Source organism: Python bivittatus, unplaced genomic scaffold (assembly GCF_059951505.1).
Source record: "Python bivittatus isolate LINGU-HERP-01145 unplaced genomic scaffold, Pbiv_v1 ctg000190_np1212, whole genome shotgun sequence".
Classification (NCBI taxonomy): domain Eukaryota; kingdom Metazoa; phylum Chordata; class Lepidosauria; order Squamata; family Pythonidae; genus Python; species Python bivittatus.
The window spans coordinates 17,998,341-18,014,548 of NW_028277042.1; the positions used below are offsets into that span (position 1 = coordinate 17,998,341).

A 16,208-nucleotide genomic window follows, 5' to 3' on the forward strand; every position below is an offset into this window, starting at 1 on the left:
AGAAGTTAATTAAAAAGCTGCAAACGTCGTCGGCCCCTTATACACTTTCTCTTGAATTGCCCTTTTTTATTTTTCAGTTTCTTCCTGTTCATGTCCCATCCGAGGCAGAAAAGAAAGACCCGGTCCTTTTCGCCAACAGAGTCCGTAACAAAATGGCAAGGTCAGTGTTCGTGGGGGAATATTTCTTTATCTGCAACGGAGATGCGTGCACAGGCTGCTTCGTCTTGGCTGAAAAAATCTAGAGGCACACCAGGGGGGTGGAAAGATTTTATTTTTGCAGCCTGGATCTGGTAACTTTAACACAGACACTCACCCCACCCTCCTTCCTTCGTTCCTCCCTCCCTTCCCTCCTTCCCTCCCTGCCTCCCTCCCTCATTTGCCACGTGCATACAAAGCATTTTTAGATTATGGGAAATGATGACTCAATGGACTTTGTTTTCCCTTTGTTTCCAGAGAGAATTTTTTCTCCTACTGTCCAAACACTAAGATCAGTGGTCATCCAGCAAAGCTCACTGGGGGGAGATTTAGAACAAAAGTACTCCTTCACCTATCCTCTAATTAATCTCTGGAACTCTTTACCACAAGATACAGTGATGGCCAGGAACTTGTGTGGTTTTAAAAGGGAGAGGGTACATTCATAGAGAGCAGGTATTAATGTGAGATTCAGTGTTGCCTGAGGTTGAGGACACTCTACCTCCAAATCCCAGTTAGAGCAGGGTTCCTCAACCTCAGCCACTTTAAGATGGGTGGACTTCAACTCCCAGAATTCCCCAGCCAGCTGGCTGGGGAATTCTGGGAGTTGAAGTCCACCCATCTTAAAGTGGCTGAGGTTGAGGAACCCTGAGTTAGAGAACAGCGGCAGGAAGGGGATTGTCACCATGTCCTGCTCAGGAGCATCCTGGAGGCCTCTGGTGGGCCTTGGTGAACAACAAAACATTGGAGTGGGATGAGCCTGGACTCATCAATTATTTTTATTTGCTTAGAGGCGAGCTATTTCTTGCAAAGACCAAAGTAATGACTTCATTTAGTGCATCTTTGGTAGTCTTTTCCTTGCAGTTTCTATGCTCTCGTTATTAAACATGCTTTTTATTTGGATGCTGTCAAAATCGTCCCAGATGCAGTTCTCCAGCAGTAGCTCCATTTTCTCCTCCTCCCTTCAGGCTGGCTAGGGCAACTGCCTCCTGGAGTAAAGCAACCTCGGGGCAGCTGTGCAGCATCTTTGCCCGTGGCTTGAAACAGCCCCTGGTGTGTTTAGTGCTGAATTCATTTTGTGTGCGTGTCTTTTCATCGCAGCGCTTTGGACGTGCCCGTCACAGATCACACTTACGAGGATTGTCGGCTCATGATTTCGGCGGGGCAGTTAACTCTCCCCATGGAAGCTGGTTTGGTCGAATTCACAAAGATCAGCAAGAAATTGAAGTAAGCGGGGCTCTGAGGCTTTTTCTGTTTCTCCTACTAGATCAGCCCAAAGAGAATTCTGAGCTGGTTGTACTAAATGCAAGTGTGAAAGGTGCAAGTGCAAAAAAAGTTCAGGAGGCTTCAGTAGGGCAGATGCACGCGGTTGCACGCTGCCTTCTCCTTAAGGTCTCCTTAGCTCAAATAAGTATTCCCCTGAGCTTGTTTGGCATGAGAAAAGGGACAACTCCTTTCGGTAACTACTGGCAAATGGAGGAAGACGGCCCACACAAGCACCAGAACTTCGTTGCAGGCTTCAGATAACAATAGTGCACATCTTGTCATTGTTCAACATCTGGAGGACTAGAACTGGATGTTCCCTGCAGATGTCCTAGGAACTTTCTGCGTGGAGGGACCCTAGGAAAAGCTGATGGTCATGCATCTCAGGCCTGGGATTTGGTTTCTGGCATTCACTGTTTAAAGGTGAACTTTCTCTGGCTATAAATAGAAATCAGTGACCTTGCAGCTCTCGGGAAACATGAGTAAGGTGGAGAGAAGACTCCTAGGCAGACTCAGTTGGACTTCTTAGAGCAGTGTTGCTCAACCTTGGTGGCTTGAAGATGTGTGGACTTGTAGACCATGCTGGATGGGGAATTCTGGGAGTTGAAGTCCACACATCTTCAAGCCACCAAGGTTGAGCAACACTGTCTTAGAGGGTGTTGAAGGCGTTCTTCCCAAATGGTTGCATGGCCATCAAATAGCTTCCAGTAGGTGTGGCCAGATACAGTGCCCATTCCCAGAAGGCAGGTGGTCACTTGAGTCCCCAAGGAAGTTTCTTCACACCCCCTTTATGTCCTTCCCCCCCCCCCCCCCATGCAAGTGGGTACAAAGCTTTGGACTGCAGTTATCCACTTTATTTTTGATTTTTGCTCTGCCATCTCTTCCCGTTTCTTTCAATGCCAGTGGGGCTTCTGTGGGATCCAGAAGGATTTTTGGAGGCTGGGATGAGGCTGAAGACCAACACATGGCTTTCCAGTAGGCCAGATTCCTATTTAAAAGAAAGAAAGAACCCTAAACATGTTAAGATCCAATAAGACAGGGAGTCTGGCTAATGTTAAGAGTGGATTTCCAGGCACAACAGTTGCAAAGGCACTGAATTGCACCCTTTGGGAAAAAAATCTATGTATCATATATATCTGGTCAGAAGCTTCCTTCTTCTTCCACCTTGCCCGTTCATGCCTGGAACCCATAAAGAGACTCAACTGTGTCTCATTGTGACAACCCTTGGACCAGGTCTCCTGATGTGCCGATCCATCATGTAAACCTTTGTTGCTTCCCAATTAGCTAACTGCTTGGCTTCAAGCCCTGAGTTCCCCTTGAAAAGTGGTAGCTGCTAATTTCACCCCTTCTCTCCCTCCTTTGGGTAGTCTCAAATGGGACAACATCCGTGAGCAGCTGGATCAATTTGCCACGATTGCTTGCATGTCCAAAGGTGGCCGGATTGGGATCGAGGAGTTTGCTAACTATCTGAAGCTGCCCGTCTCAGATGTCCTCCAAGAGCTGTTTACTCTCTTTGACAGAGTAAGTATTGTATTTGTTCCCCCAAGAACGAATAAACCAAGAACTGTAGTGCTTGCAGAAATGAAGCTTGTGACTTCGACATCTCCATAGCCAGAAAAAGAGAGAGAGAGAGAGAGAGAGAAAGTGCTTGTGTGTGTATAAAGAAAAGAGAATGTTAACGTGTAATATAAAGCAGATCAGAGGCACTGGGTTGGGGGTGGGGGCTAGGATTCATAGAGGAAGAGCCAACAAAGAGAAAAGATTTGAGAGGGAAGCAAGATCTGGGCTGCTTGAAAAGACTTCCCAGTTCCAAGTTTGCAAAAGGAAAATTCCACCCTCGCTCGGCTTGGGCGAGGCCTTGTGTGTGCCCACAATAGATTCCAGCTGTGGAAAATGACGTGTGCGGACATGAAGGACTGCAATTTCCTTTGGCAGCAAATCTGTTCTTGCAGAGCACGCCCAGCTCTGCTCTCTTCAAACACACTCGGAGCTTCTGAAAGACGCTGCAGGTTCTGGGGTTCTCCATGTTTCTTGCTCAAGCTTTACTAGATGCCGCCACCGGTGGTGGTGGTGGTGGAGGAGGCGGAGGCGGAGGAGGAGGAGGAGGAGGAGGAGGAGGTGGTGGTGCTGGAGCAGCTCTCCTGAAGACCTTGGGAGGTGGTGGGGGTACTGGAGGTGCCCTGATACGAGGCCTTGGTGGACTCCTGACAGGAGGAGGAGGAGGAGGTAGTGGTGGTGGTGGAGGAGGAGGAGGAGGAGGAAGAAGTGGTGGTGGCAGCAGTGGCGGCAGCAAAGCCAGCAACGTTATGGGGCTTCTTGGAGGGCTTGTGAATATCATCAGCGAAGCAGCAGCTCAGTACAAACCAGAGCCCCCTCCAGCCCCCCGCAGCCATTTTGCCAATGTGGAAGCCAACGAAAGCGAGGAGATGCGCCAGTTTCGACGACTCTTTGCCCAACTGGCTGGTGATGATATGGAAGTGTGTCCCACTGAGCTGATGAATATCCTCAACAAGGTGATGGCCCGGCATCAGGACCTGCAGTCCGAAGGCTTTAGCCTGGACACTTGCCGAAGCATGGTGGCCGTCATGGACAGCGACGCCACGGGCAAGCTGGACTTCTATCAGTTCCGGTATCTGTGGAGCAACATCAAGAAATGGCAGTGTGCCTTCAAGCAGCACACCGGCTCGGCGGGGAGAATCGAGATGGGGAATCTGCCTGCCGCTTTCAAGGCCGCGGGGTTTAATCTCCACGAGCAGCTCTACGCCCTGATGATCCGCCGCTACGCCGACGAAGACGGCAGCATGGACTTCAACAACTTCATCAGCTGCCTGGTCCGCCTGGATGGAATGTTCCGTGCCTTCAAATCTCTGGACCGGGCCGGGGATGGAAAAGTCCAGATGAACATTGAAGAGTGGCTACAGCTGACCATGTACTCTTAAGACAGCAAGTGGTGGGAAGAGGAAACCGGTGGTGTGCTCCGCCTTGGACCATCTCTCCTACCATATAGGGGGTTTGGGGGAGGAGGGATAGCTGAGAAGTAAAATTACTTCTGCCAACCCTCAAAATAAACCTTCCTGCTTACAGCAAGTGCCTTTGGGTTGACAGCACCTTTGGGATATGGAGGTTCGCCAGTGCATGCATTTTGTGGGAATGCTTGCTGATTGCTTGAAGAAAGCTTACATTTTTGCTACGTTTTGTTTTTCGCTTGCCTGAATTGTACAATAGTCTAAGGTTGCAAGCTCATGTTAGGAATGTTGGAAGCACATTGGAAGCTGTGGATTATTTCATAGGAAGCTAGGGGAGAAAACCCAGTATTTTGTGGCACAACAAAATGTATTCTGCTCTCCTTAGGTTAATGCCTACATTGTGCAACGAAAGGAAGCAACTGTTATTATCATTATCCTAAATTCTGCCCCTCTCTGCTTCAGCAGACCATGTTTTGCTCTCCTTTCCTTACTTCATCTCCAATGTTGCTTTCATCTTCTCCCCCTAAATTGACATTTTGGCATTCTAAGCCCTGAATACTCACCGCTCCTGTTAAGCTAGTTATTCTTGTTCTTTTTAAAGTCTAATCTGCTTTAATTTACAGATGTGTCTGTTGTTGAACATATCTGGAATTCCAGTTATTCCAGGAGCTCTGTGGTCTTCTTCTCATGGAAGGGCACTCAGGATCCTAAACTCATTCTTGAAGGAATAAGATTAGGTTCTCCCAACCTATTGCCCTCCAGATATGTGTATCTGTTGCCATCATACTCAGCAGTGGTCACTTGGGGTGATGGAAATAGTGATCTGGGAGATTTGGAAACCAACTAGTTGTGGAAGGGTGGAAACGCAGCCAGAGGGAAATTATATCTACAACTTCTGGTTTAGCATTTTTTCATTGCTTTTGCTGAGAGCTGGTTTGAGGCAGAAAGGAATAATGACAAAAATAGATCTTTTTCTGACTAGTTCTCAAACATCTGTCGGTTGTAAAGAAGAGAAAATAAACTTGGATCATAACGAAAGGGGGATACTGCTAATTGTTTGATTGTTTTGTAGGCTGTTTTGGCAAGGGTGGCAGCAACAACATACTTTGCATTGTGGAATGCCATTCCTTTCTTTTGTGTGGTTGTCAATCTTGAGCCATGAGCATTTGCTGCAGGTGGAAAAATGAGCCCCTGGACTAAAACCTATCACTAGATTATTTGTTTTTGACCTGGACAACCACTTCAGACGTGGCTGTCCTTGTTGTGACCTGAACTGGCCGAAAGATGACACCTCTACCTCCTCTGGGACACATCCCAGTCTTGCCCTGAGTGGATCTTGTAGACCTCCAAAATGTGCTTGTTCCTTCTCCCTGATTTTGACTGGCTTTGTGCCTCATACTGGTTTTGTTTGGGGCTTTACCCACTGTGGCTGAGCGTTTTGTGTGAAGTGGCCTTGATGGTTTCTTGATCCAACTCTAGTTGGAAAAGTTCTAGTTGAAATGATATGAGAGCCAGCATCTCCGAGCCAGCTCAGAGGAAGAGGTCATCGTCTCATTGCTTGCTCCATGTCAGTTGTTGCAGCTCTGTCCTGTCCTTGGCCAAAAGTCTCAAAGGATCATTTGCTGTTCCATAGAAGTTCCTTGCCTCAGGTTCCTTAAGGAAGAAGTTCCTTAAGGAACCCAACTGGGCAACTTTCTAAATTGTGGACAGCCAGATTCTGCAACTGCAGGCCTTGTTAAGACTCTGAGTGCCCAGGATTTTTTTAAAACCTCCTCCTCATCTCCTTGTTCTCCCTATATCCTATGACCATGTCATTCTCTCTGCCCATTGAAGTCATACATACATATATACATATCTTTACTCCGGTCACTGGCCAGAGTATAGCAGTCATCAGCGGATGGACCAAAATAAAGCAGTTTGGTTCTAGATCATGGATGCGATCAAAGTGGGTTTGGTTTTAATAAAATTTAAACAGTCTACCAAAATTTGCCCACATGCATGGAAAAGGAATCATACTGGACAATAACAGCTATATAGAGAATAAATTGGAATTGTCTGGGTTCTTTATTTAATGAGGAGTAAGAAGATTAAGCCCTTGCATCCTTATAGAAAATACAATGTTTTGATTGACCCTTCCGCACTTGGACAGGACCTTAGTTCCTATGGAATTGTTTTGTAACTGCCCTCAAGAACTGCCATAGGGGGTGCATTACAGCTTGCCCAGGTTAGTGTCCTCCAGAATTTAGGGACAGTGATATGGGGTGGACATTTTGGCGGCCTAAAGAAAGGGACTCGGCTGCCCTGAAAAATGTTCCTGGGTAGGGCAGATGGATCCAGTTGGGCTTCTAAATCTCAGGCCCATTGCTTGAGTGCAATGAGTGCTCATTCATAGTCTGCCATTAGAAAGGTGTCCCTAAGGACCATTGAAATCAATGGCGCAGCACCCAAGAGTGTCTGAAGAAACCCAGTCTGTTGAAATAGCTCTTTGGGTTCTATTTTAACTGATCATTTTTTCTCCTGCCTTAAATGTTTGATCTGATGGTGTCGAATGTTGACCCTGATGTTGGTTTGGGCCATTTGTGTTTCTCAGGAGAATTCCATCCTTTTAAAAGAAAAAGAAAAAAAAAAAGGATAATTTTATAGGGGTGGGGCAACCAGGGGGGGAGATAAAGATTCACCCAGTGAATTTGCTGCAAATGTATTTGCACATTTAGAGGGATAGTTTGGCCAAAGAATAAGTTCAACCTTTCTTTGCCGTGTTTCCAGTGCAGTTCTTTATTGGGGGGGGAAAAATATCAAATACTACTTTATTTTTAATTGCTCCTCCCTGCTCGAACTACAGAAATGCACACACATTTTTCTTCTCTCTCTCTCTTTTCTGCATACGCCTTTGCAAGCAAAACAATGTCTCCCTTGAGTCAAGCTGTACTCTCAATCATTTTACGGGCTGGTTTCTTGGCAACAAGAGGAAGGTGCCTCCCATTGCTTTCAGCTAAGAGGCTTTCTAACTACTCTCGCTTGCAGTTCTGAGTCTTCTGAGTGGTGTCCTATCCAAGTAATAACCAGGACTGACCTTGCCTTAGCTTCTTGGGATCAGCCGTGGTCAGCCAGGTGCCTCTGTCTGCTGCGTCAGAAGAGCTGCAGCTGATCTGCGTAGGCCAAAATAAACATTGCAAGCCAACGTACACAGCAAAGCTTTGGAGAAGAAGGAATGTCACACGGAGCAGAGAAAGTGGGTGGATGGGAATCCTGAACCAGCTGCTTCCTTTCCAAAGGAGAGTCGAGTGTTTGGCCTTTCAGATTAACGGACATCAAAACCCACTAGTTTCCTGGAGACCTTTTTTTGAAGAAACATCTTGACGGCTTTCTGAATGTTCGTCCTAGCAATATAAACATTTGCCGCTACCTCTTTTCCGTTCCAGAGACTTTGGGCATTTTGTATTTGTTTTCAACCGGGTCTTTGCCTCTATTCAAAGCAAAACGCTCTTGATTTGGAGTTTAAAGAGAAACAGAGGTTCCCTGGCAGCTAAGGTGGGCATCTGGGGCTCCCTTTCTGTAACGTCTTTGCAGGTCCAGGGAAGTGAGACATGCTCATAAACTCTGGATGTTTGTGAAAATGGACTTGGGGTCAATTTAAGTTTGAGGAGGGGGCTTCAGACAGATGCCCCCCCCCCAGGAGTTTCTAAGCTTACTGCTCTCCTGTTTATCAAGTGTGCAGGGCCATTCCCAGGCAAAGGCCTGGCAATTAAGCAGAAGGTTGGGGGGGCTTTCCTCCCTGCCTGCTGTTTTATATAATGGATTGGAATTGCAAACAGGAAGGAAAGGAGGATCTGGGAGGTGTCCAGTCTACATTTTGCCTCGGCAAGATCCACTCGCTTACCAGGAACCTTGTAAGAAGATTTCAGTTTGGTATTTTTGTTGGCATTCTGCAGTTGGGTTCAGAAAAGGAACTGAATCAAACAAAAATCCGGGCCTGTGTTGCTGGAAAAGTTAACGAAACTTTATTTTTGTTAAAGCAAAGGTACTCCTTGCTCTTTGCTCCTCCCCCCCCCTCCCCCAGCAGAAGTGATTCTTCCTGCATTCAAGAGGAAAAATAAAAGTTTTCATGCGCAGCATTCCATTCTCCTTTGCTAGGGCTTAAGGATTGGAATGTAACCCGTCTCCCTCAGGCTGGTCTGCAAGTATGTGAGCTTAACCCTCTCAATGCTGCAGCTGACACCCTGGAACAGGGTGCAATCTTTTGGGCAGGAATGCAAAGCCAGGAGGGTTTTGAAATGGTGCCACCCTGGAGTGAAATGCTGTCCAAAATCCACAATGTCAGATGTCTTCTGCAAAGTATTCCAATCTAATATTAAGAGGCTGGGGAAGACAACAAGGAGAGAAGGCTGGGCTAGCAATGCAAACCAGTGCATTTCTTGGTTTATTTTATGGGCAGAGCATCTATATCTGCCGGGGTTTTAGAAAGCAAGGATTTCAAGATAGATCCCACAGATTTGGAACAGAATGAGAAAGGTAACTGGACTTGGACCAGAAGAGCCATATTCAAGTCTCCACATGAAGCCAACAGTAGAGGTTTACTCGATAACTTCAGGGTCTTATTTCCCTCGAGCAAAACTTTCTAGGATTGTGGTTTGGGGAATAAAAAGGAGGATGCCTCTAATGTTGGCTTCCTTTTGCTTTCAAATGAGCAATATTACATTGTGCAGAGAAAAGAACTGGCCAGTTAAAAGGTGCTGTTGAAAGTTGGCTTAAAAGACAATTGTTGGCAAGTTTTAACATGCTTGGATGTTTAAATTTGATTCCTGGCTAGTTCCTCAAATATTGTGAAGTGCAGGGACTCTCCATTGCTGAGATACATCTAGGAAGAAAAGTTGCTTTCTTGTTGGAATGGGTGTTTTGAAGGGCACCAACCCAATGGCTGTGGGAAAAAGGCATCGTTGTTGACTTTATTCAACATGCAGATATTATGATTGGATGTTCAGTTGAATAACATCCAAATTTGGTTGGTCGGGGTGCCAATTCCTCAACTTTGGTCCAAAGAGGAAACTGTTGGGAACTTGCCATGGGAATTTAGTCATACTCATTGGGGAGACAGGTCAGATGACTTTTTCCTGCGCCCTATAAAATCTCTTGATTCAGACAGTAGGTCGGAATAAGAATCAACCACTGAATAAGAATCAACTACTTATTCAAGTAAGTTTGAATAGTCAGGTGTCAAGTCTCTGTTGCAGTTCCAGGAGTCAAGGTAAATAGTGGAGCCATTTAAAGAAGCTGGAAACCTTTAGCCAACTAAAAATAGTACAACAGAAGAAATAAAAGTCGACAAGCCAGGATGCGATAGGATCTGAGTGCAGAGAGTTATTTGTGGGAGGTGTGTACAGACCTCACACCTGTAGAAATCTACATCAGCATCACTGAGCAACTTTAACAAAACTTGCTGTTGCCCTGTGTTTCTTTCAGAATGGGGATGGTACCATAGACTTCCGAGAATACGTGATTGGCTTATCAGTCCTATGTAATCCTGCCAACACAGAGCAGACGATTCAAATGGCATTTCAGGTAAATCCTCCGACTGAGGAGCTCAGGTGCAGCACAGGCCTGCAATTCTAGGTAGAGCATTTCTGTGGGTGCAGAGATTCTGTGCAGAGCTCAGGTACCAGTCATAAGATGCCATCAGACTTTTTCTGATCTCTGGGAGGAATGTCATGATTTGGGGTGGCATTAGCTGTTCTTCTGAAAGGGGGATTATTTGGCTCTGAAGTCATGAGCAGTTCATATCAGAGAAGGTAATCCTTGTGGGATCCAAGTCTTCCACCACCCCAAAATGAAGAGCAGAACCTTTGAAAGGGGTAGATGGAATTCCATCATGGCTTTAAAAGAAATCCGGGGAGCTCTCCATCTGGGGAGTTCTCTAAGATTTCGAGATGTGTCAAAGCTGAGCGTTATCCTCCTTGCCAACAGATCAGTCAATCCCTCTTTGTTTTCAGCTTTTCGACATTGATGAAGATGGCAGCATAACAGAAGATGAATTTGCCCTAATTATCCGTTCATCGCTAGGGCTTCCTGACCTTGATGTTTCAAACCTCTTCAAGGAGATTGATGCTGACAACTCTAACAAACTTTCGTACGGTAAGGTAGCCAAGCGGGAATTAAGGAAACCAAGATTCAGGGATACAGCTGGGAGGAGACTTTGGGGCATGATGTAATGGTATGTGGGAAAGACCTTGGGAGACTGGGCAAAGAGACGCTGCCAAGGGAACGGTCAGATAAGGGACAGCATATCCCACAGCTGGATAATGGGCGAGGCAAGAGGCTCAGAAGAGACCCTCTCTCGTTTCTTGGGCGGTAAAGGAGACAGTGGGAGATTTGTACTTTCACCCTTGCAAGATTAAGTCACTGTAGCTTACAATAAAGTAGAATTAGCTCATCCAGTTGTGCCTCCTATCTGGTTTACCCCATGCAGCCAACACATAAGTTGCCTTCTCCTGGTTTAGTGTGACCTCAGACCAGTCCCCGTGTTTGAAATAATGTTATTCATTCCTTTATTTTTAGAAGAGTTCAAGGATTTTGCTGAGAAACATCCCGAATACGCCAAGCTGTTTACAACGTATCTTGAGCTACAACGCTGCCAGCTGTTTACAGAGGCAGACTTCAGTTCTGGCGAGGGCTTGCCCACAACCCCAAGTTGTCTATCTTCTTTTGAAACAACTCCAATGCCAAGGAACAAAGTCTGTCCTCTAATAACCGAAGAGGAACATTCAAATATTTCAGATAAAAAAGAAGACTGAATCTAAAAAGCTTAATATATATTAATTTAATCTGCAGAAGGATACATTTTATTAAATCCAAATCTTTGGGGGATTTTTTTAACCATACAGAGTAAAGCAAAACCTTGCTTTTGGAACTTATGCTTCCATGTATGTCAAGAACTATTTTTCAGTAAATAAATCTGGGGAAAGGGGGTTGCTGTTTGTATTGCATTAACGGTGATTCTGTTGCAGAAGAAGAGTTTACGCTGAGATGAAATTGGAGGAGGAAAACCGTGCTACTCCTCACTTCCCCAAAATCAGAAAGGGTCTGGCAGCACCTTTTCTAACACATTTCATTCAAAAGCATCAACGTTTGTGAGCTGCTTTTGAACAACATTTGTTCGAAAACATTTTGCAAGCCCCATTTTCTCCGCCTTCAGCTGAATTCGATTCCTGTGCAATTTTCTCAGCAGTGTTACTCAAGGGAGTTGGTGCCTCTGTCTTTTTTACAAAAAATCTTCCCAGGTTAGCCAACAGCTATGAGATCTCCTGGTATAAAGGGCTAACCAGGACCTATCCTGAATCTAGCCAAGACTAGATAAGTAGTTCCACTGCCTGTCTAAAACTCTGCAGAGTGACCGTGAGCCAGGTTCACGGTATTTATCATGCAAAGCTATTTAAAATAAATAATCAATTCGCCAATAAATCACCATTGGCTGAGTCATAAACCCCTGCTTTCTGCAACTTTCTGCGACTTGCAGAGGGGAGCAAAATGAACGCATGGTTGCATTCTGATGTAATTAATGAGGCTCAGAAGATTCCCATCCATGAGCCAGAAGCTTTTAGCTCCAATGTCATGATGTGAATGAAATACTCTGCATCTGTCTTGAGGGATCTGATTTAATTATCCCATATGGGTCTGAATGTTTAAGAAATGTGAAGCACCGTTGCCCCCTCGTGGTCATTTAATGGGTATTGTCCCTGTTAGTTTCCCAGAGAGAGGAAAAAAAGTATCAGTAGATGTGCACTGTTAGAAAACCTGAAAGACCAGGTTAGGGATAGATCATCATGGAGAAAATCTGTGTGGTCACTAAAGGTCGTAAACAACTTGATGGTGCTTAATCAGATGTGTACAGGGCAGACAATCCATCCTGAGATCTATCTTGCCCTAAGGAGATTCATTGCTCCACCTCCACTTTTCTTTGAGATGGAGGCTAGACCCTTCAACTGTCCCACTCAGCTTCTGCATTTGTGATTGCTCACGTGACCAAGCAAAATAGCTGCCTGGCTGATTAAAATTGGGACTGTCTGCTCTGCTTTGCGGAATTGCTTCAAAGCACCTTTCCAAAGATCTGCACAGCTATCAGAAGTTCCCCCTTTTTTTTTTCAGGAGAGCCCCAAACACTGGACATGTATCTCCAGCTCAGTCCCATTGAAGACAGCTGTTGAGGATTGGAAAGTGGTGTGTCCTTTGCCAAAAAGGTGACAAGAAAGTATTTCAGCCGGAGACAATCCTAAATCAAGTTCACAATTAGAAGAGACCTTAGGGGGTTGTGTGTCTGTAGAAATTGTCCAGTTCCCTCCCCTCCTGCCCCCAGCTGCTTGTAACAGCTGAAATTCACTGTGGATACCCTTTCAGTTTGTGATCAGCAAAGATCCTTTTCTGTACCTACTGATGCAAAGCTGTATCTTCCCCATTATCTTCCTTGCATCTTTGAGATGTCTGTATATCAACACAGAGCTGCTTTCAATGGCTCATTTTTCAGCCCAGAATTTTAACCTATCAAAATCAGTTTTGAGGCTGGATTTTCACTGAGTTTCCTGAGCAGAAATAGGCAATTTCTGTCTGAGTGACTGCTACAGAAATGTAAGATACACCTGTCTTCTGCACTCTGATCTCGGTTATTCAGAGATTGAATAGCATGAGCCTTGTGGGTCTCCAGGCAAGACCTCCATCTAGGATGATAATGAAGCACATGTCTTTCAACTGCATCAGCTAGGGTGACCTCAAAGTTCAGTATTGCTCAGGCCATATTACCATCAAACCAAAAGAATTGTGGGATCTGCTTGATCTAGTAGGGCTATTCTTATGTTCTTCTATTACAGGTTGCCCTATCGAAGGCAAACCACATCTTAACATGATGTAGGAACAAGGAAGACGTTCCTATTTCTATTGTACTGAAACGTATTTCCTTGATTAGCTATGTTGGCAACTAAACTTTCTTCTAACTCTTTCAGCTTAACAGTCCACCTTAATCTAACATAAACCAAGATTTCTTTGGCTCAGTTGTACTATTTCCCAGTCCTCTCTGTATTTCCAAAAAGGATAGTACATATCTTGGTTTCTTGTCAGCCCTAAGGACAGAGTTGTCCACCTGAATCCTATAAAGCATCTCAACTCTTTAATTCAATTGCATTGCCTTTATTTTGCCACAGCCTCCACCAATGACCATAAATCTTTGAGGGCCAAGGAGTCTGTTTAGAAATAATCCAATAGTCCCCATTAAAATATTGGTCATAGCCAGAGTTGCCAAATGGCTGACTCATCATAACCTTGGATGGTGAATTTCCAGCTTCTTTCTCAGCCTTGATGGGCTTAATTCAATCAACCTGAGAAGACCAATTTACTTGCTGCTCTCCAAGAGACAAATATGACTGGCATGACTACATTTTGAGAAGGAGAGTATCTGGGAGTTGCCAGCCAATACAATAAACCTTTCTGTATTTAGTTTCAAAGGTGGGCAGTGTCTCACCTTCAACTCAATTTTGAAAGCAAGGGTGCAGTTCAGACCACTGGAAACAGCAAAGCTGGTTTCCCTGTTTCAGGGAAGTGTGAGGTGTGGAAGTGAACATGAGAAAGATCAGGAGCAGAAGATGTCAAAAAAGGGAATAGGTGTCCTCATCCACTTATGGCCCTTGGCCACATTCCATTGGGATAATTCATTGGGGACTCTATGCTCAACATTTTATCCGTTTTGGGGATAAAAAAGAAGATTTCTTCCACTGTGTTTTTTTGTCTTCTCACTTTCATCCAGAACTTTACTACCCAATGAATCATTCCTCTTGTTGCTTTGATTCCATCACACACACACACACACACACACACACACACAAATCTGAAATGGCTGTATCACTTTCCTACCCATTCTCAATCCCATCTCAAACTGTTCAGCTTAGCTTTGTTCCGACTCTCTTTATTTTACATTAATAACTTGATTCTTTCATACTGATGATTTTTTGCTGTTCACCAGCAAAAGACTTTCAAATCCCCAGAAGGTTCCATCTTTCCTTCTTTTTACTTTGGGTATTTTTAACTGCCTCTCAGAGCTCAGGTCATGCTACATCTTGAATGCCCTTCTCATTCCTTCACAACATCCACGGCTTGAAATGGTCTCTGGGACAATATCCTGATCTCCTCTCTCTATTGGAGGAGTAGATAGTAAGTAGAATTGCTGTATCCAAGTGACTGCAAGATGATGGCAAAGAGGAACAAAACATTTGAACGCTTTGCAGGCATCCACTTTGTGTTTGCATTCCAGGTATAGCGACCCTAGTTATAAGGATTGATTGGTAGTGCTCCAGGTGATTTACAGAAGACCACCTTGACCTTTTTAAATGTTGTGGTGGGAGTGGAAGGAAACTTGGATGGGAAAGCAGAAGTGCATTGAACCCTCTTCCACATTTGTTTTTAAAATGCATGTGTATCTTTGACCTGGGTGGGTCAGAAGGAATGCACAAACAGAGGTTGGGTTTACATGACATAAGTGACCAGGCAAAATGAGGTTGGACCTTTTCTGGGAACCCAGCCATTCCCTGAACCAAGCTATCACTGCCGATAGTAACTGATGTGTGCCCACCAGCTCTGCTTTGTAAACCAGGGTTCAGGGTTTAGAAAAGATCTAACCCCAGCCTTTTCTGAATTGATACTTGTCCTCCAATTTCCTTATTTTCTTCCTCTATGAAAGGGGCTTCTTTATATTTCTACCTACTCTTGAAGCTTCTAGAGTAGTGTTTTTCAAACTTGGCAACTTTAAGATGTGTGGACTTCAGCTCCCAGAATTCCCCAGCCAGCACTCTGGGAGTTGAAGTCCACACATCTTAAAGTTGCCAAGTTTGAAAAACACTGCTCTAGAATATCTTTTTCTGAATGTCAATTTATGATGAACCAAATTTACTGTTTGGTTCCTATTTTTCTACTCCAAGTGATGGAGAATGCTAGAATATTACAGATAGACAAATACTCACTTTGTAGAGGGCCAGACTGCTCTCTCTGGTTGCTGGCCCGACCTGAAAAACTCACTAAAGCTTTTCTTTGGAATTTCATGGAACGGTAGGACACCAAGGATCCCCAAGAAGTTGAGAAGGCGGAGAGACAGACAACACGCTGACAAAACAGCAAGACCAAAAAGCCATTTTATTCCCATGAAATAGAAGAACAATTTTTAAAATGCAGGAGGAGCATTCAGTCCAGCTATAAAATGAAGGACAAAGGGACAGAATGTGAAACCATCTCAGATGTAGTTTGCCGATGGACTGTATCTGCAAAACATGCATGTTGGTTTTTTAAAAAATAGACCTTAGGAAACTTAGGGAAGCTATGCAGCTTTAAGTCTCTCCCATTCTTCCATCAAGTACCCCATCATTCAGCCAAGACTCAAAACATGGATGAGAGCAAAGATCCTCAAGCCACTAACTTCATCATCAGCCAAGGGAAATGTTTTTCATTATGGACATCATTTTACAAGATGACACCAACTTTTTTCTTAAAAGAAAAGTTATGCCAAAGAGAGTGTGCTGAAAACAACACGTTTCCCCATCTTAAAAAACTTGATGTCATGCCTTAATAGCTCCCTTCTGTTGATTTCTGCAGCAAGCAAAGTCTACATCAAGCCTTGATGGGGGAGGGTAAAATCTGTCCCTTGCAGCCAACGTGTCTTTTTGCAAATAACTTGGATCTCTGTGATATATCTCCACCCTTACCCTAATTTAGGAAAAAGTCAAGGGCTCAACTGCTCCCACATATATATTTTTGTGCAGA

The 16,208-nt window shown here is 44.6% G+C and overlaps 2 protein-coding genes across 4 annotated transcripts in view; both read left to right on the forward strand.

The window, feature by feature from the left end:
• LPCAT2 (lysophosphatidylcholine acyltransferase 2) overlaps positions 1 to 11,383 on the forward strand; it is a 28,863-nt gene extending 17,480 nt beyond the window's left edge. For 2 of the 3 annotated variants that reach the window (XM_088136160.1, XM_088136162.1), the window contains exons 9-14: positions 78 to 160; positions 1,294 to 1,419; positions 2,823 to 2,976; positions 9,882 to 9,980; positions 10,409 to 10,550; positions 10,974 to 11,383. In XM_088136160.1, coding sequence (XP_087992286.1) covers positions 78 to 160; positions 1,294 to 1,419; positions 2,823 to 2,976; positions 9,882 to 9,980; positions 10,409 to 10,550; positions 10,974 to 11,209 — 840 coding nt within the window. In that variant the 3' untranslated portion in view covers positions 11,210 to 11,383. The remainder of the gene's footprint in view (positions 1 to 77; positions 161 to 1,293; positions 1,420 to 2,822; positions 2,977 to 9,881; positions 9,981 to 10,408; positions 10,551 to 10,973) is intronic. The other variant, XM_088136161.1, reaches the window with a different exon arrangement.
• Positions 3,471 to 10,447, forward strand: LOC103057915 (calpain small subunit 1). Its single transcript, XM_088136163.1, has 3 exons — positions 3,471 to 7,952; positions 9,882 to 9,980; positions 10,409 to 10,447. The coding sequence occupies exon 1, from the start codon at positions 3,480 to 3,482 to the stop codon at positions 4,392 to 4,394; it is 915 nt and encodes a 304-aa protein (XP_087992289.1). The 5' UTR covers positions 3,471 to 3,479; the 3' UTR covers positions 4,395 to 7,952; positions 9,882 to 9,980; positions 10,409 to 10,447.
• Positions 11,384 to 16,208: the final 4,825 nt, after the last annotated feature.